The sequence below is a fragment of the Varanus komodoensis genome, unplaced genomic scaffold (genome assembly GCF_004798865.1).
Source record: "Varanus komodoensis strain SLA01 unplaced genomic scaffold, ASM479886v1 scaffold1, whole genome shotgun sequence".
NCBI classification, from domain to species: domain Eukaryota; kingdom Metazoa; phylum Chordata; class Lepidosauria; order Squamata; family Varanidae; genus Varanus; species Varanus komodoensis.
In genome coordinates, this window is record NW_025335268.1 from 37,735,483 (window position 1) to 37,755,975 (window position 20,493).

The 20,493-nt window shown below is 44.2% G+C and overlaps 1 protein-coding gene across 1 annotated transcript; it reads right to left on the reverse strand.

Moving 5' to 3' along the window:
* Window positions 1–4,913: 4,913 nt before the first annotated feature.
* MYCT1 (MYC target 1) lies at window positions 4,914–13,458 on the reverse strand. The gene is made up of 2 exons (XM_044422564.1): window positions 13,280–13,458; window positions 4,914–6,951 (listed from the first exon to the last, which is right to left on the reverse strand). The coding sequence occupies exons 1-2, from the start codon at window positions 13,329–13,331 to the stop codon at window positions 6,422–6,424; spliced, it is 582 nt and encodes a 193-aa protein (XP_044278499.1). The 5' UTR covers window positions 13,332–13,458; the 3' UTR covers window positions 4,914–6,421.
* Between the last annotated feature and the right edge of the window lie 7,035 nt (window positions 13,459–20,493).

Genomic DNA, 20,493 nt, shown 5'->3' on the forward strand with positions numbered 1-20,493 from the left:
TTGTTAGCTGCTTAAACAGGTCCTGTGACTGAATTTGTATAAGCTATTGTAACTTCTTTACATTTATTTTTCAATGTGGTTTTAAAATGTGTATTGTAATCTTATGATTTTTTATTGCTGTTTGTATTTTATATTACATCTTACATGTGGTAAACTGCCCAGACGTGGTATAGAGCTAAATATATAAATAAATGCTTCAACGTTTTCTCACATGCATGTCCTAACCAGTACACTACTTTAAAAGTAATATGAGCATTATTACAATTGGATGCAGAACATGATTTTAAAAGCTTACTAACAACAGGACATATATATTCCTGTAACTGAAGAGGTTGAGAATACCTAACACAAGGTCCACACTGATAGTGGCCTTTAATATCTTCACCGTGAGAACTTAAATGGGGAAAACTGGAATATAGGTCCTTAAAGGATGTGTTCCTATGATAACTTTCCAGCAGTAAACTGGAACAACCAAGGAAATCTTTCCTAGATGCCAATGTTTTCTCATGCTCTTATAAGTCTCTTTTCTCCAAGCAACTTTTAATTCTTTTCCTCTTGCTACCTCAGGTGAGAAAGTGGGATTGCTCCTTGAGTGCTGGTTTCTGCAGCACAGGGAGCAGAGCACTGGCTTTGACGTGGGAAACCAGGATGCAAATCCTTCTCACAGTGAAGCTCGTGCTCATTCATTCCAAACCGGCTTGCTTGCTCCCAAATGACACACCATCCTTAAAGCAGGTGAGATCTAGGGGGACTGGAGCATAGCATGAAACCTCTTTTGCCCTATCCAAGCTTCCTCTAAGTCCCTCCTTTCTAAGGACAAACTCGCCATGGCAGTTGCATCCATAGTTCTGCATCTCCTGCTGCTCTTCCCTGTTTCTGCTCTTCAGTGTTCTTAACATACAATTTGTGCAAAGTCATCAAGTACCCCCCCCCCCGTTATGCACATCTGTGATGCGACTGTGTCTGGTTGTGGTCACTGCACCCCAAAAGGTCCCCTGCAAAGCTACACGACCCAGAGGCTGGAGTGTCTCACCCACGAAGAATGGCTGCAACAGCTGAGACTGCTTCAGTGAGAAAAATATCAGGAAGGGGGGACATGGCAGAGGTGCACAGAAGTATACCTGGGACATTCTTTGCCTTATAGGATTAGGACCCATGAAGCTGAGTGGCAGGAGCTGCTACAGAGGTAGCAGGAAGTACCTCTTTACAGTGTGCCTAGTTAAACTAGTTGAAGTTCTGATGCAAATACAATATGGAACATTTGATTACTGCGTGTAGTAAGAAGACAGGGCCTGAACCTCCTTGTTGGAAAAGTACATTTTTATAGTATGCACTCGATATAATTGGAATTATAATGAGTCACCTTTCAGGGATTAATGTGAAATTAGTTTGCAGTGGTTGCCAGGGATTCTGACTGATCCCCATAAACCGGCTGAAATGTGCAGTCTTCATCACCGGCATCATTATCATTGCCTACTTTAGGAGGATGCAGTCGTGAGCCATGTTCTTCCCTCTGCCAATCACCAACCTCAGGGTGTTTCTTTTACAAAGGGCCCTCTATTGTTTCCAAATGTAAATCATGCAGACAAGTCTCTGCGCATGCACAAAGTGGTGAGTTGAGCCAAATCTAGCGTTTACTTCCAAAAACTCTCCTGATGAGCATGGCTGTGTCCCATCTCTTGAGGAGGGGCACTGTGGAAGCAGACATGCCTCTGTTCCACATGCTTCTCATTCAATGGGGCTTCTCTGACACTTGCTGACACTTGGCCACGGGGACCAGCACCAAAGCTGGGGGGGGGGGGCAGCAAAGATTCCCCAGTCTCAGCTGCCCCTCCTGCTGGCTGTATCTCCACACTGTTCCAAGGTCTATCTGGACCACCTCCATGTCTGTCCTTGGCCCAATCTCTTTCCCCTCCATCTCTTCTCAGGTCCTTGATCAACTCCACGCTCTTCAAATCCACTGAAATGTTCAGCTTCTTCTTCAGAATCTGAATCAGCAAGCTTCCGTGTGAACACCTGCCCGAGCTCGCTTTCACACTTGCTCTCAACAGGTTCTAGGGACATGATGCACAGGTTCGGGTCTGGATAAAACTCATCTGCCTTGGATCACAAGGTCTGGATCATTCAGAAGAGATTTTCAGCCCTTACCTCTGACCTGTGAGGCTTCGGACTTCATGCTTTTTCATACTTATATACTTACCAGGAAGCTTCTAATGGCTTCTCACTTGCAGTGGCTCTCTGGCCCGATCCAGTGAGTATTTGGAACGCCATATTTGTCACCAATTGGTTCTATTTGTGCCTGGCATCCTAGTCCCAATGGATACCCTGAAGCGTGCTTACTGGAACAGTGTGAGCAAGAGCTGAGAAGCATAGCCAAAGCCTTCTGCGATTGCTCCAGTGCAGGTGAGAGCAGGTGTGCTGCAGCCTCTCCACACCTCCCAGGTAAGGGCAGAACAGGCTCTTCTGGGGAACACCACCAGCAAAAACACTTGCAGAGCAGTGCCAAGACACTGCAGCTGCAACTAAGCTGCGTCATTTGCCTGCAGCCCCAGCATGCAAAGAGGGGAGGGAGAGGAGGTGGCCGTGTAGCCGCACCACTTTTCCCGGAGCAGCTTTCCAGCCTCTCTCTTCGTTGCTTGAAGTAAGGAAACCAGATGGCCTTCCTTGTACTTCAGCCTCAAAATGCTTATTTGGACTGTGGATGCAAAATGCATTTTTCCATGCAAAAGTGCACAAAACGATGGTCTGGGGAGAGCGCCTAATGCCAAAGTGCAGCATGTTCCAACCCATCGGACATCGTCCCAACAGCTCCTTTCCGCCTTTGCTTTCTCTTGACAGCTGCGCTGTGAGGAAAGAAGTCTTCTTCCTGCACCGGTCCTTCGAGCATTCACAGCAAGGATGGGAAGGGAAGGACCACAGTGCCCCTCCAGGCCCCCCATTGGCCGGATGATCCCAGTGAGTGTGCCAGGGCCACGGATGCCATCGCCCTGTCCCCACCCATGCCTGTCTCAGCAGGGCCAGATCCCTGGCTTTGTGCTGCCCATGGAGACAAGGCGCGCCATTGAAAAGAGAGCAGAGCCTACTGCCACTCTGCAGCATCTATTGTTCCACTTTGTAAAATGAAGCAAACAAAGGAAGAAAAGCAGATGTGACCATGGGTGCTCCAGGGAGAGGCATTGTGAGTATATTCCTCCTCCTTATTATTATTATTATTTACCACCTTCCTCTTGCAAGGAACTCAAGGAGCCTTTTATGGTCCCCTTCTTGTCTGCTTTATCTTCACGACAGCCCAAAGAGTTAGACTAAAATTCAAAACTAGCCCAAAGTCACTCGGAGAGATTTGTGCCTAAGTGGAGAGCAGAACCTGGATCTCCCACATCGTTGTCCTGCCCTCTAACCACTACAGCACACTAGCTTTCATGTGGCTCAGCCTCCAGCAGGTGCCCAAGAGGGTAGCTTCATGTGTGCTTTACAACTGTGTCTATACAGAGTCTCTGGAAGCATGCAATAGGCATGCTCTCCTACGGGTTTAAAAACAGTATGGCAGCCATTGCCATCCACAATCCCCAGACATAAATAAATGATCAGGAACAAAGCTGCTTAGGTATATTTGCAGCATTTTAATTCAGTTCCTGTTAAGTTATGGCAGAGACGTGGCTTTTGTTGATGTCAAGCACATCCGTGATTCTGGTGTTCTCTTCAGGATGCAGGACGACTATTGGTTGCCCTGAGACTACGGAGCAGCTTCAGCAGTGGCCCAGGACCTACATTGGAACTAACCATACAGCTGGGAAAGGAGATTTAACCCAATTTCCTGTGCAGTTCAGCTCAGATTGCCTGATGCAACTTTCTTCTTTCCATGGCTTCCCCACTTTCTGCTCTGAGCCCATCTCCTTATTTCTGTTCATACTATGCATTATGTGCTTTTCATTAAAAAGGAAAAAAGAACAGAAGTCACGCCAATATCTTCCTACAGGCTCACCAGCTGACAAGACAAAATCAGTGGGAACAGGATGTGGTAAGAACAGGGAGGAATTTATTTCATGAGCATATTAGTGTGAACCTAAGTCCCATTTCTCTGAACTGATGGGTTAACCAGAATGAACCTATCCTTCAATATCTTTTGTATTTCTCTAAATTTTGTGTTGCACTTCTCCAATCAAAATATGTGTAAAAATTAATTTATAAAAGGGAAACATGCACACAAAATACATATATTGAGGAAAATAATTATAAATGGGGAAATGACTTGCAAAAATGCATATATTCAGTAAAATTGAGTGCATAAATGTATAGATTAGGAAATATGCACACAGAAATGTGTATGCATTTTTGCATGGTGTTCTTTAGAAAAAGAAAAAAAACACACAAACTGATTCAGCAATGAATCAATGATGAAATGAAAATGATTTAAGATTGGAAAAATGAGAAATGGAAAGGAATTCAGGCAGATGCACTCCCAAAAAAGCACAGGATTTATTGAAGATCCCTTCCTGAAGGCATAGACACTTCAACAACCCCAGGCGGGACCACCTGATTTCTCCATGCCCCTCACACAGCCACTACGGGAAAAACCATGGCTGTTTTGAAAGTCATGAAGCAGCCTCCAGGGACTTTGTGGAGGTCTGAAAGAGGACATCTGCTGGCTGGGGATGGAAGGAGAGGACAGGATACAAGACCTTTCTCATCCAGTGGGAAGCAATCCAGTGGGAAGCAATCTGATAGGAATGTGTCGTAAAGGCCCTGTTTAAAACTTGCACCTGTCTTCTTTCTCAAATGTCATTAGAAACACTTATTCTACAACAAAGTCCACAAAATCTGTGACTTCTTAATGCCTTTTTTGCTAAGATCCAGCCCTCCAGTGGAACCCACCTACATCCTATTCCCAAATAAATTCATATCATTTCATCATATCCTGGTTTCTGATTTTATTTTAAGTCTCAGCATTTCCACAATGCTTACAAACAGCCATTGTTTAAACATAGACCAACAAACTGCTGACTTCACAAATGGTAACAGACCAAAGAATTTATGTTACAGTTTCCCTAACTTGAATAGCACACACACCTCTGCATGTATCCAGTGCAGATAGTAGCAAAGGAAAGAGCACAGTATATAATGCCTTATCATATCTTGTTTATGAAAATGAATGTTATATGCATGGAATAATATCTTATATAAGCTCTATTACAAAGCACAGCGCCACTCAAAATTACTTCTTTCATGATTGTTTCCACTATTAACTGTGGGTATGTGTTATGCAGAAAGCCTTGTTCGCCATTCTGTTCTGATCGATTCAACGGACTTGTTGAGAAATAGAAGCAGGATCAAAGGCCTGGCATTTGCTTGCCTCCCGTAAACTCCATTTCTGTTTCATGCAGAACATCTAAGAAGGCAAGAAGGGCCTAGAGGTACCACTCACACCTATATAAACATCCATGTTTGGCTCCACAAAATGATTCTTCAAGAACAATTCAGAAGCCTTCAGAAGCCAATGGACCTGCTCCCAGTAAGCATGTCTAGGGTCGCATCCTTCATCTGACTGATTTGAAGTAGATGTTTACATGAAGGTTCCTAGCCCTCGCAAATGATGAAACTAACCCATTTTGAAGCTTCAGTTGTACTGGAGAATTCCTGTAGATCTTGCTGCCCAATGACCACATTGCCAGTGGGTGAACAAGTGGTGGGGTGGGGAGGAGCTTGCTGGGAAAATCAACACTCTCAGCGAGCAAAGGAAGTTCTGAAGGTGAAGGATTCCACCACAAGTAATAGAAGGAGATCTGTTCCTAGCTTTGTATCCTCAGTAAGATATGGCTTGATTATTCCCATCCCACTCAAAGTAGTGTGAAGAGGGCCTTAGAACTGATGGCTCCCCACATTTCACTCTGATCTATTCGACCTCTGACAGCTTTTCAACAGGGCACATTTATGGTCTGCTCATGAGCCCAAACTAACAGAAGGGAGCTTGACACATCATCCTCACCTTCAGGGCTTCTGCTGTGTTTTCCAACTTTTTTTTTAGAACAAGGAACACCAGCCCTTATTTCCTTTGCACTAGGATGTCCTACCAAATGGCCATGCATTTTTCAGAATGGCACTATACCGCAGCGGCACTTGGTGGCTATGTAATAGAACATATAGGAGGGCAGAGAAAGAAACTCCTTGGGGGAAGGGATTGCATGCAAAGGACACACTCTTCAACCCACAAAGGAAATGAGAAGTGAGCCCTTGGTGAAGCCATGGGTGAAATCCCTCTTGTGGAGACACCCCCATCGACAGTATCACTTGGGCAAGTCATGTGCTTCTATAGGCTGTGTAGACACCATGATGGGCTGCCGGTCCTTCCTGCTTTATGGGTGTCTTCCCAGGGAAAATCATGGATCAGAAACCCTTTCTGTGTATGATACCACGGAGCCTGGAGTCAAGAGTCTGGAAAGGCCTTTATGATAGAGTCATAGGCAGGAGGGGGTGTTTGCGTTGAGTGGCAGGCACGGAGGCTGTTGTTGGACCACTGGAATTCAGGACGAGAGAGGCTGCTGGTGTTGCTCGCAGTAAGGGTGGTGGTGGTGCTGGTGGGAACCAGGGTAATCAGCTGACTTTCAGTTTCAACAGGAAGTGGAGGGCACTGAAGAAAGGGGTGAAATGTGGAGGCTCGGAAACTTGATTTTCTTGGGAAGGAGTTGGCCTGGTCTAAGGAAGCTTGCCTTTGGAAGGTAAGGCTGGCTAAGCTGAGGTTGCTGCGGTGTTCACAGCTGCTGTTACGGTAAAATCCTGGCCTGTTGGCAGCACATCCATGAGGAGGCCTGGAACGTCGTCTGGAAGAGGAGGCGTTCCACTGGGAAATATGTGCGCTAGCTCGGCGGCTGGACAGGCAGGTCAGCAAGGCCCAGATTATGCCTCCAATTACAAGTCCAATGACCACAGAAACTGAAAAGGCTATTAGTATTTCATCTAAAAGTGAAAAATAACAACAGTGGGGTCATTTATGATACATTAAATGAAAAAAATATGATATAACTACTAAACCAATGTAAGACATACATTTCAGTTTATGTATCTGTTGAGGTGGAACTTCTGTGAGCCACATGGAGGTGGAAATCCATGTCGATTGTAGGATAGGCTGGACTACATTGTGCTTTTGCATAAAAGAGAGTGGTCAGTTTTCCCAATAAACATGAATCAGGAAAATGAAAAAGTGGCGTGGTAATATTTGCTAACATCAAGATAGTCACAATCCATGCAAGAATAATAGAGAACGTGGGGTTCAGAGAACAACAATGACTCTCACATTTTGCCTGAAGTGATGTCTCTCCTGTTAGGTAAAATGCCTCAGGAATTGCAAGGGAAGGGGGGTTTCATGTTTTGGTAAGGTGGGCAAAATGTACTGCTGATGGGGCTTCACCCAGCCATGTGAACAGGAGAAGCTCGGTCCCCCTCTTGTCCCACCCTTTAGATAGATGCATTTGTTCCTCAAGAGTCTGGGTTTGGTCTCACTAGAAAGTGGGCTCCCATAGCATAACTACTACAACAATGCCCTCTGCTGGAAATTTGCTGGAATAGTTGTATCAGCTTCAATACAATTTTGTGGAACAATTATTCTGACAACCACAGACATACGTTTTTACAGTAACCTAACAAATTTAGGAGGGACTAAACTTTTTTTACATTCAGCCTTACATACCAATTAACATAATTGCCTTTCTCTATGAAAAGAGCTATAGGAAATGTTCTAATTGAGGTTGTGAGCTCAATCAGGACAGTATTTATGACTGTGCATGCTTTCTTTTGATGATACTTTTTCAGTTTATCTCATCACTTTCCTTGGACATGTACATAACTGCATTGCTATACTTCTTTGGAAATATTTGCCACATTTGGCTGATGGGTGACCGGAAAGTGATGGGGTTTTTTGCAATATACATCCCAAACGTAATGTACAGAGCAATTACTCCACTTAGGGTTGCCAAGGGAGAATTGCCAACTTTCATAACCTGCTTCTGTTCCCTGCATTCAGTAGCAGGTTTATACTAGCAGGCCAGTGCTGCTGTGAAAAGCTGCCCCACAAATTCCTGCATATAAAGTTGTCTTAAGGACACAAGAGCAGAGCAGGTGTTCTTTTCTTGTCAGTTGGCATCTCTAGCATTACCATCGGGACAGGCATCCTAAATCATCTGTTCCGGAACAAAATGGGGTATTCCTAAAGCTGCTGCTTTTCTAACCCTGTAGCATTCTGACATGCACAATTTTACCTGGCCAAATTCCCCCTTTTGCAGAAATCTTAAGCAGAGAAGAGCTGCACGGTTATTGCATCTAGTTCCTCAATGCTGGTGTTAGTCAGTGAAGTACCTTTCAGTGAAATTGTCATGATTGGAAAAAAGCTTCCTTAAAACTTCAACAGAAAGGCAAAAGAAATGTTTATATCTAAGCCTCCTGGATAATTTCAAAAGAGCTATTAGAAAATCAGCTAATTCCATAGTGAGTGTATCTATATATGTCAAAAGCTGGCTTTATTAGAGACATTTCCTCAGAAGTGAAGAGATATACTTTTTTCCCCATAACAATAGGAAGTCAATTATATACAATATAGGGTTTAATAATAACGGCAAAGCCAGAAGGCAATTATTCAGTAATTGGTTACAATAACATCATCCAGGGCTCAGTACCTCTCCTTGGAAGATGGTACCACTTTTCTGGGCATCTTGATTTATGACCTCCCCTCGTATTCAGAATTGAATTAGGGGGAAGTTTCAATTTCCTGCTGTTGTTGGGCAGCCATCAACGTAGATAGCTTCAGCAAAGCTTGGCAAGCAAGAGGCCTGATGTGGAGCCAAGCGATCCAGGTGTCCCTTAGTAACAAGGAAATTCAACAGCAGAAGCAATCAGCAAATATCCTGTGATAACATTTGCCAAACCCATCAGAAACTTGATCAACAAATTCTTTCCAGATCGGTCTAACTTAGGCATGCCTTTGTCAGGCTGAAACATGGGGAATGGAGCTGAGAAAAGAAGGCATGCAATGATTTTATTTTTGCATTATGAAACAAACTCTGTCTTCATTTGCTTGTTGTATGTATATATATTTTTCCAGCACAAACACATAATCTGCTGACTCCTGCATCGATGAAAATAAGTGGAAGGGCAATGAAGCAGGCTGCTAGTCCTCAATATCATTATTCCTGTATTGTATTTGTAGCATGCTCACAAATCCAAAGTAAAAGGATCGAAGACTGCATTCCTAAGCACATCTATCTAGCAGCCTGCCATTTCACATGCCATGGACATATTCCCAGAATAGCACTTGCACTAGGCCAGCCTTACCAATAGGCAGCGTGTGACGGCCACCTTATTCTGCTGATGGTGGAGGAAGCAATGGTGGCAGCTCCTCCGCCGTTCCTCTGAAGACCGCCAAGCTAGCCTGCCACCCTCAGGTATGGTGCTTTCCTGGTTGCAGGACCCAGGTATGATTCACCCATCAGTCCAGTCAGCTTCTGCGCATAGACTGGGGAGGAGTGTGTGGAAGTCCATCTTGCTCTTTGCCCAGGCAGCAATGTGCCAGCCTCGCTCTGGGCCGCTGTGGGGTGGCAGAAACCTTGCACAGCTGCATCTTGTCCCCTGAAGGCCCAGCCTCGTGTTAGGAACACAGAGAGCTGCTGCAGGCCTGGTGGGATTATTTGCTCATCTAGCCTGCTCTTGTTTACTCTGACAAGCAGCTGCTCTCCAGGGTCCCAGGCAAAGACTCTTCCTGTCAGCTGCTACCCTGGCCCTTCGAGCTCAGGGTTGCCTGAGATCCAGCACTGTGCCTTGGCCACTGGGGTGGCTAGGCCATTTAGTGCAGTGGGCTCAGTGAGCTTCCACCCAGCATTAGATGGGTGCCACATGCAGTTGTGCCATTGTGAAGCACATGACTAACTTTCTCTTCTCCTGTCCTGCCCAGCTGCCCTCATCACTCCATGCAAAGCAAAGCAAGAATCTGAGCATGTGCAGATTTGCAGTTTCATCTCACATGAACACAACACCACCATGATTGCAGGAATAAGATGGAGTTGGCTTCTGCAGCCTTTATTTGGAAATAAACAACGTTTTGCAGTAGGAAAAGAGAACATCTTATGAAAATGTGTGTGTGTTTGTTTTCTTTTTTAAATAACTGTCTTAGTTATGTGCATGTGCAGCCAGCTGCCCCAGAATGCATGATCCTGGAGAAGGAGGAGGAGGAGGAGGAGGAGGAGGAGGAGGAGGGAGGGAGGGAGGGAGGGGTAGTAACCCACGTCAGCCAGGATAGCCAGCGCGCCCATGCAGCCCAAACGCTGGCACCAGCCCTACTCGCCAGGCCCCCACAGCCTGCCCAACTCTAGTCGCCTCCCCTCTTGGGTCGCCCGCTTCTGCCCCTGCCGTTCCTCAGACGTGAGCTGCTGGGTCTGCTCACAGCATTAGGAAGCTGCGCGAGAGCATCCTCTTGTGCCCAGGCTGTTGCTGCACCCCCAGAGGCTGCTCTGTGTCTCTTGTTCCCTCGACCGCATCCCAGCAGCTCCATCCATGCTTTAACTGCACTGCAAGCCCCAGGACACTTTGAGCTGGCTCCTGGCAGGTAGAGCGGGGGAGATGGACTGGCCCTCTCCCTCTGCCCGCTTGCTCTATAGGGGCCCACTGATGAGGCACTGGATAAGGAGAAACCTTGTAAAACGACTGGCCTCTAGAGTCTTCCGCTAATCTGAACTGGCACCACCTGGCCATGGCTGACAGAGGGACTCTTTGGTCCTTTCATAACAGCCTGCAAACAACAAATGTCAAACATGAGCGTGTTGATCGCTTTGGCTTGCAGCTTTTCAGCAACACCCTGGCAAGGTGTGCAGTGGGGCCAGCAAGGAGCAAAAAGATGGCTCTCCAGGACAAAAGGCAGTTTGCCTATCTGTTTAACTTGCTGGATCTTGGCATCAATAATCTCCAGCATGCTCTGCACAGCAGCAGCGTGTGGCTGTCTCTGTGTGAAGGGTGGGTTATCCATGTTGGTTCCTGGGCTGGTGTTCCTGAAAGGCCTGGACTGGGCCTGTTTGGGGAACCAGAATGGCTTTGAACCCAGCATCTCTACAGTCATTCCCACCTCAGGAATGCCCCGTTCTAGAGCTTTCTCCAGCTACTGCCAGTGGGAGAACTGGCGGCAACAGTTCTCTGCTCACCTAGGGACGGTGAGGACCCCCACCATGGCCGATGCCCAGGGCTGGCCCTCTTCACCAGCACCAGAGGTTGTGGCCAGCCCCTCCCTACCACCGACGGATTCCATTAGGATTCCATTCTTAATGGCAAAATTTCAATAATACACTAGTAAGGAAAAGAACTGTTTTCCCTCAATCTAACATGGAAAAAAATCAGAGGAAGAGAGGAAGCAGCTGCTGGAGGTTAAAATAAGTGTCGCCATCACCTTTTCTTAAATGCAGGTTGCTTGCTTTAGTAGATGTCTGTGAGGCAAAAGTTCAGCAAGCACTTTTAACTTTTTTCTCTATGGACAGATGAAAGGTTGGCAAGCCTTTCCCTCCTCCAATGCATAACTTTAAGGATGGGCTTTTCCCCATTCTGTTTGAACAGCAGATGGGGATAGGTGAGGCTTCCCTGAGGAATTTCACAAGTCCAGCTTCCCCCAGTCTGGTGATGTGGCTATGCTGACTGGGGATGATGGCAGGTGCAATCCCACTGACCTGGAGGGCAGATTGGGAAAGTCTGCCCTAGGGCTGTCAGAACTATTTTTAGCTTCAGCCAGAATCTATCTCTAATTTCACTTTGAAATCCACTTGAGGCAAAATCCAATGGGAGCTGGAGTCCCCAGAAGGCAGCCATTTATGTGAGCAGAAATTCTGCCATTCCTTCTGGAGGTTTGGACATCACAGCTTTGTTCACAGAAAGACAACCCAGGAAGGTACCCCAGCTGCTGTCAATCCCTCTGCTTCCCAAACGTCTTTAGGGTCAGTGACCCACATTCAAGGACACAAACTCTTTCAGCTTCCTGTGAAGCAATTCATCTCTGCTGAAGAATAATTTGTCTGTTTAAACAGAGGAGAAGCACTCTTCCAAAGACAAATGACCAGAGAAGTGAGAAATTTAGAACCAACGAGTGCTCTTTGAGGCCTTCAGCTGAGGGCCAGCATCAAGAAGAGGCATCTTGGGCACCTACCAAGGCACATGGTCCAGCAGGGGCCCACTGACAAAAGCCTCTTAGAGATGCCCCCCCTTTTTGCCACTGCAGTTTGTCCACCTTTCTCCCCTTCCGGGAAGAGGATCAGGTGCCCCTTCCCATTTGCTCCTTGGTGCTCCGCCTGTCAAGCAAGCAAATGCTCGCAGGACAAGGAAGAGAATGAAGACCCAGAGCACCTGGTGATCATGGTAGGGAGAAGGGAGAGAGGGAGCCATTTAGGGTGTCTTGCCCAAGAGCCACATGAAGCTGGAGCCTGCACTGTGTTAGCTAGGACAGGTTATGGCAAGGGGGCATTGCCCACGTGTCTTTGTAGTGCCTGTAGTTGTAGGTGCACCCAGGGCAGGAAAAAGCAGGGCAGGATTCTCTCCCACATCACTTCAATATTTCGCTGACTGCTTCTAACCTGCACCCCCAGTCCTTTGCAAGGCAGCACGCAAGGGGCTTCACACCATGGCAATGCAGCAGCTGGAACAGCTGGGTCCTTGAACGAGATGTGCTTCTCTGGTGCTGGGAAAAGACATGGAACCCGCGCACTGGCCTGGCGGGGACACATGAAGAGACAAAGCCCCGGAATTGCTCTCAAACTAGAAGACCAAACACATAATTTTGAAATATGGCATGGTTGGGTCTTCCAGTTCTGTCGTACCCCTTTGTGGACAAAATATTATTTCCTTTCTCTGTAGGATTGAGCTCTGTCAGCGTAACAAAACTGGGAAGCCAGTTATTCTGTGCTTCTTGTTGTCGGCATCAAAACTCTCCCAGAGGCAGCCCCCACCTACTCGAAATTCTATACGAAGTTGCCCCCATTGGCTTCCCCCTCCATCTGTTCCATGCACAACAGCAAAAACATCTGTATAGAAGTGTTCACATTTGGTCTAAATTTGTTCTAATAAAACTTGGCAGGGAAAGTGGCACAGCAAAGTTAGAACCCTTGATTTGCCAGTTTGCAGATACACTTATTATAAGGTATATTGTGAACTTTTAGAGCCCATGTCTGTATTGAGCACATTGGAAAGGTGATTCACACAGAGAAATTTCAGTATAAAAAATATCCCCATTCACATTAAAAGAAAAACCATAGGAATAAGTACTTACTCCAGAAGTTGGTTGGCCATTGGGTGCCAGAACGAGTACAGTTGACTTCCATAGCATTCAAAGTTATCAAAGTAATGATGCTCTGCTATCCACGGTAGAGCCAGCCGTTGCTGCGTGTTAGAAATCTGCCTTGGAAAAAATGCCCTTACATATTCCTTCACATTGTTCTGTTTGCATGAAAGGAAATCAGTGTATCACATTTCCTGCTTTTATACTCAAATTAGCAACCGTTTGCCTTATCTTCAATCACCACATGGTTCCTGGGGCAGGAGAACAATTTCCTGATCGTCATTTCCTTGGCTGGACAAGAACAATACACTGTCCCCTTGCGCTCTGGTCGCTTTTGGATGCAACTCATCACTATGGGAAGGACAAGGGTTCCTGTCCTTTCTCAGAGTGTTTCTGTGCACAGAGGACCTTACCCTACCCTCCTAACAGTGTGAACTACCAGCACTTAGCAGGGATTTATGGCTGACATCCCTAAACTGTTTATAAACTGGGTGAGGTGTGGTACATTTCTTCTCTAGGGTAGCAATCTGGTTTTCTGGTGTGCTCAATTGCATTCAGATTTATTGCCATGCTCCAAAAGGTAAGAACAGGCTTGATTATTACATATATAATAATGGATTTTTATAAATCCATAGCGTATTTCAGTGTGCAGAACTCAGTGCAATCCTTTTCGAAAAGTTTTGAAAATTAAATCACCATAAGGATCTTTCTTGAAGACAAAGGAAGTAAACGAAGACAAAGATATGTGAAAAAGCAAGAAACTCCAAAGCAGAAGAAATGTGATATAAACCTAAGATAACCCAAACTAAGCTGAATGCTGACTGAAGTTCTACAGTAATTTCTTTGAGAGGTTAATTGAATTCAATTTGTTCCAGTGTATTAGTAAGAGACATGGAATTTTACATGTACATATGATTTGTGTGATCAGAGCACAGTATAGTATTTGTACTGTATTTTTCAAAGATAAAACTGGAAGGAAAATAATATCCTCTGGTTGTTTTCTTACTCTGAAGAAGAAGACAACATGGAAAAGCTGAGTTGCATCTGGAAAGCTAACATGAAAGAATGGTGGTGGAGCAGACCAAGGTCCATCTCAGTCAATCTTCTGGTCACACAGGGGCCAACCAGTTGCACACAGGATCCCACAAGCAGGACAGGAATGCAGAGCTCCCTTCCACCCCCATTCCCAGCAGCTGGTGTACATTCACAGGCATACTGTGGCTGACACTGGAAGCAGCATATAGCCATCAGCCTAGCCTATGTGCTGGTCTGGTTCCTTGGAGGATCAGTTAGCAGCAGTTTCTAAGGAAAAAAAATGGGCAGAGAGAGCAGAAGTTGACTTCTGAGCTTGCTTTGACAGAAGTTGACAGGACTTGCTTCCTGTCCTACTCCACATCTCCCTGAATGAGAAGCTGGGCGTATTTGATGAGACTGGGATACCATACCATTTGCTAATTTATTTCCAATCTTTCTTTGCCTGCATTGCCTTTCTCTCTCTTGTGTGTGCACATTGCAATTCCAGCAATTGCTACACATTATGTTATTAATTTTATTTTAGACAAAAAGCGGGGTAATTAAAATACTTTAGATAGACCAGATTGAAAAATTTAGAGTCATGGTAAACGTTAACATCATGGAATGCAAATGAAGTGAAAGAGTCTAACAGATGTTTTCACATTTGCCACGCTATTATCTTATCTCCCTTCTGCTTATGTTGGAGAGAAGTACAGCAAACCCAATACTGGCACCTTCTGGCTCACTACCACGCTTGCAACGATTAAATTTAAATAGATAAAAGAACCATGGATGGCTGGGGAATGTAGGGAGTAGAATGTTTTCATCTTCTTAAACATGCATAGGATTGCAGCTTAAGGTTATTTGAGATTATACCTTGAAGTATAAGGTATATGTAAATCACATTTTGTCCTATCCTTTCAAAGTCTTGAAAAAGAACAATTGTTTTGAAAGACGTTGAAGTTGATGGTTACCAGCAAGAAGAAGCTATTAGGGTTCATGCTTTTTAACATCTACATTAAACATTTTAACATCTGCATTAAGATAAGATCGTCTGAAGTTATACGTACAATGCAATGATCCTACCTTATGATGGCAGTAAACCCTCCTCCCTGCCCCAGTATGAAGATCCCAGGGGAGTGTAGCAATTAATTTATTCCAGCCCTCAAATAAAGATCTTACCCATCAGCTGTACACAAAACAAGAGTTTTCAGAGTTATGTAGGTCAAGATTCATAGCACTTACAGATTTTAATCTACTGTGCATTTCTAGTCTAGGCCTTCCACCTGTGATTCCATATTCTAGAAATAGAAGTGCAATATTTAAAGTAGAGGTTACAGTCATGAACCCAGAGCCTTGACATGAACATTGTGAATTGAGGATGCTTCCCAGCTGTGGGTTCCTAGGGCTATGAATGAAAAGGCAGTGATTGTGCAGTGATTCCATCTCTTTTTCCTTAATATATATTCTGCTTGAGAAATAAGACTAACGAAGTGCAGGAAAACATAGGAGGGTTTGGAGAGAACATGGTGGCGTTTAGATCCCCTATAAAATTCCATGAATAACATAGAATCATGGTGTGATAGAAGTCCCATTGAGAAACATCCCAAGTCTGATCTTATTCCAAAATTAGGACTTCCTGAGAATTTTTAACGCATAATGTTGTTGTCCCCGAACCTTTCAAAGCTAAATTGTGTGCTGCTGTTATAAATATATGAGAGTGCAATCCTATGCATGTTTAGGCAGAAAAAAGTACTAGAACTCCCAGCATTACTGTCTAAATGATGCTGGGAATTGTAGGACTTCTTGCTTTCTGAATGTGTCTGGGATCACACCTTTATTCTCTTTCCGGTTCCGCTCTATCAATGTGTCAGCTAAACAATCCAAGCTATTCAGTTACAGCTACAAAACAATTACAGCTACATATTCTGCAGATATGTAGTAGTAAGAACATTTATTCTGGAAACTTCTGTGTGTGCAGCCACATCATGGAAGAGAATTCAACATGGTTGTATGAACATCTCTGGAATAGTTTTCCTGAGGTGTGCAAGCATCTGTTCACCTCTTTCTCTGAGCTGTTTCACAGCCAGTACATCAAGTCTCTGTGATTGACCCATGTGGTGGACATGCAGTAAGGTTAAAAAGGGGGGGAAAGGAAATACATTCTGAAATACAGAAAGTTTTGAAAATTTACTGTCCTATCAATGCTAAGAATATGCTATTGAGTATTCCATCAGGATCTCTTCCAAGAAATATGGAAGAACTGTTTATATGATAACAGAAACTAGAGTTAAAATTGCAACAAAATGAAAAGCAGAAGACTGCCCAGCCACTAAAGAATGGAAAAATAAACTAACAGAATATGCAGTACTGGCAAAATTAACCAGCTATATAAATAGAAGATGAGCCAAAGAATTTAATGATAAATGGAAAGGTTATGATACACATTTTACTTAACTACTGAGAGAAAAAACAAAATTTATGTAAGGATGATTTGGCTGATACATTTACTAACTAGCTCTATAAACAGAAAAGCAGTTAAAGATTTTTATGATACATAGAAAGCACATTATACCTACTTTATTCACCAAATCAGAGAAAAAACAGAACCTATCGATATTATTACGTATACAACGATCAAATTAGTATAGTTGCCTCTTGAATTTAATTTCTTTTAAGCCGTGAAGGCCTTTCCCCTCATAGCCACCTTCTTTACTTCCTTCAGGACACTCCTTTAGATAGTCCGGCCCTGAGCTGTTTAGAGCTTTATACAATGGTGCAAATCAGTGCAAGTGGCTGGAACTTCAATTGAAAATCAGCACAGCTGATATAGCACCAGGCTGATAAGTTCATTTCTACTTGTCCCCATCAGCAGATGAGCTGCCCTGTTCTATACTCACTGAAGTTTTTATGCAATAATTATTAGTCTTCATTAATTTAGCTACTATTTTTAACTATCACCAATTTTTGTGATGTTTCCCACATCTGTTATATGTAATTTTTGTACAGGGTCCCTCGTTAAGTTTTTCTTCTCATTTCTTTATTTTTCTTTCTTCCTTATCTATTACAACACATATTATACCATTGTCCCTACTTCTATGTTTCAATATCTCAAGCTCTAAATGGCAAGCCAGGCCATGCTGCAGATTTTAGACCAGCCACTCCCAGCTGGATGTTGGACTACAACTCCTATCACCAGCAGTCAGCACATCCAATAGGGATGCAGATATTCTCAGCATTTTGGCAGACATCTTGTTAAGCAGGAAAAAAAATATGGCTAAAGAATATGAAAAGATGAATGGTTGCCAACCCTCATTTCCTTTCATCATTGTTATTTTTATAATCTCTGCTCTACATGATTTACAACCTGCTCGCAATGATAAGGAATCGTTTTTCCTTTAACTAATAGTTCCAGTAGTGTGACTACTTCATAATTTTGAAATAATCATAACAGTTTAAAATATTGTGATAGTCATTTATTGCTATTTACTGGAAAGTGCTGTAGTGCACACACCAGAGGCATTCCAAACATTCATGCCCTATTTGTAATTTGTAAACAAAGGAGACTATTTCAGTTTAGAAGGTGCAAGTTTGAGCCACCTTGAAGGTGCGGCTTCACTTAGGGGAAACCACCTGGTTTTCCATGATCATCTCACATACTTAAACCATCTCACAGATGTATAATTGTTTAAAATTATGCGTAGAAGACACGCTGTTTTAACAATGCTTTAATGTTTCAGTATAGTTCTACTGTTTTCATTTGAATTGTGATGCACTGCCTTGGTAACATTTGTGCAAAGGCAGAATATAAACAATATTAATTAATAAATGGGTGCATTTTTAAATATAATTCCCAACTGACAGAAAGGAAGTGGAGAGAGAGCTTTCATCTTTGGAGATGGCCTGTCAATGCACAGAAATCTGACTTCAGAAATGGCAGTATTCAGAAACCAGTTAGAGTTCATTTCAAACCACTCAAACACTCAGCGACTTATCTTACGGGAGCCACCTTCAGACAAGAGAATTTCTAAGATGAAATGGCTGAATTACATATTCATCAATACATCTACTTGCACTGATTCAGTTGTGAAAGAAGCGATGATTTCCTGTTCCCACAGATGTTAATTAACTCAGCATCGCTAAATTGAGTGCTTTGTCATTATCATTCATTATTGCAGTTGTGAAAGGTCACTGCACTTATTTAGCCTATGTTCAAGCTCTAATTAAATGTGTTACTGTCTGCTTTTTCTTCCCCCTTGCATCTCTTCCCCCCACCCTTCCCTTCCTTCAGTGCTCAGGTTGGTGCCCCAGCCATGTGTATATTGACCTGCCAACTAATGAGGGCACCTCATGCATCTGATGGAGATGACTTCAGCCCACGAAAGTCTGTGCCATACTAAATGCGTTCATCATCAAGGTGCCACAAGATGCTCTGTTGTTTTTGGTATTTCTATGGTAATTGCAGAAGAACCAAGTACTGCGCATAACAGTGAAGCATGTCCGGAAACACAGCATTCCGAATGCATATTGCAATAATGGGTGTTTTTCATGAAAGCAGAAGAACATGGCCGCAGATAATTAGTCATCGATTTTCCTTAGGATCAAACTTAGTTCCAGCTGCACAAGCCAGACTATGGTTCAAGACCAGATTTACTCAGAATAGATCTACTGGAATCAGTAAGGCTTTATGCTAGCTGTGACTTCAATATGTCTTCTTGAAGCATGACTAAATGTGGATCCAATCCAACTTCTGCAATTATGCAGGGACATGTGGGGCCTTCTTTCCTTTTGCCTGACAAGGTGCATAATGCATGTAAGATCAGAAGTGCCACTCTTGCTATTTTGGGCCTAGCCAGAAGAACACCCTGAGCAAACTCTCTGCACCACACCAAATGGTGCTCCAAAGCCTTGTGTTTCATTGAAGAGGCCTTGGAGCAGTGTCCCTTCCCATTTCCGTGTAGCAATTGTGGCCATGTGCATGGCACTTTTGACCTGGGAAGCTGCTTCCCCAGCACCATCACAGCTGTGTCCGCCCTAGCTGGTGCTCTTTTCACCGTGCATGGCTCATTCATTGTCCTGCAGAGCAGCAACAACCACACCAAGCCAGGGTGAGCTGAATCCCTTCCTTCCTTGTTGGCAGCCATCCCAGCAAAAGGGAGGATCCCTTAGATGCACTAGGCTAATTGGCAGCCCGAGGGCCTCATCCATCCCTCTCTGATTTTCTTCATCCTGCTCCATTTCCATTTCACCCCTTTCAAGTCCTCAGCACCACCTCTTGAACCACTCATCTGCTGATGGTGTATAATTTAGGGTGACCTCTTGCATTCGGCCAAAAGAGAGGAAATGCATCACCAAAATGAAGACAAAAAAGGATAGGAGCTTGCATAAATCATGCACATGCTGTTTAATTTATTTAAATGCTACTTTAGAATCACTCCAATTTAAGCAGAAATATCCCAGCATGGTAAAAAAGATGATCACCTGTATGTATGTGCAGTCAGCTGTCCAGATGCTAACTGCTGCTGGTAACATGGAAGTCCCTGCTCTACCTTCTTGTGCTTCTTTATATTACAGGTGGATGCATTGTCTGTTTATATTTATACCCTGCCTTTTTTTCTTCCAAGAAACTCAATGGGGATTACATAATTCTCCTCCTCTCAATCTTAACTTCACCTGAACAACTCTGTTATGTAGGTTTTGCTGAGAGTCTGTGACTGGCCCAGAGTCACCCAGGAGCTCCACGGCTGAGCAGGGACTAGAACCCAGATCCCCTGAGACCCAATTCCACACTCTTCACCACTACAGCACACTGAATTGGGTTGGATGTCTCTTCAAATAAAGGACAGTTGTCAACAGGGAACTGTCTGTGAAAGGTGCTGATATGCAGGTCTACCTTCTGTAAAGGACACATGGCCTCCTTCATCTGACTTCCACGGCCAGCATGCCACTGAATGATTTTGCAGGGCCATCCGCAGTTGTACACAATGCATTTTCCCCACCACTTTTGACCTGCCAGCACTCTTCACCAGGCAGCTCTTCACAGGGAGTGGCAGAGACCATTTCGAGACATCATCCGAAGTTGTGCTTCACATGTTCACCTGGTGCCCCCTCTGCAATGCAGCAAAACCATGATCTGATGATGTGCCAGCCAGATCCAGTGCTGGACCTAAGCCACCTAAACGAAGTAGCAG

Coding starts and splice junctions, on each gene's coding strand:
- MYCT1 (XM_044422564.1), bottom strand. CDS start 13,331: ATGGAAGTCAACTGTACTCGTTCTGGCACCCAATGGCCAACCAACTTC. Junction 6,952..13,279: donor ATGGCCAACCAACTTCTGGA/GTAAGTACTTAT, acceptor TTTCACTTTTAG/ATGAAATACTAATAGCCTTT.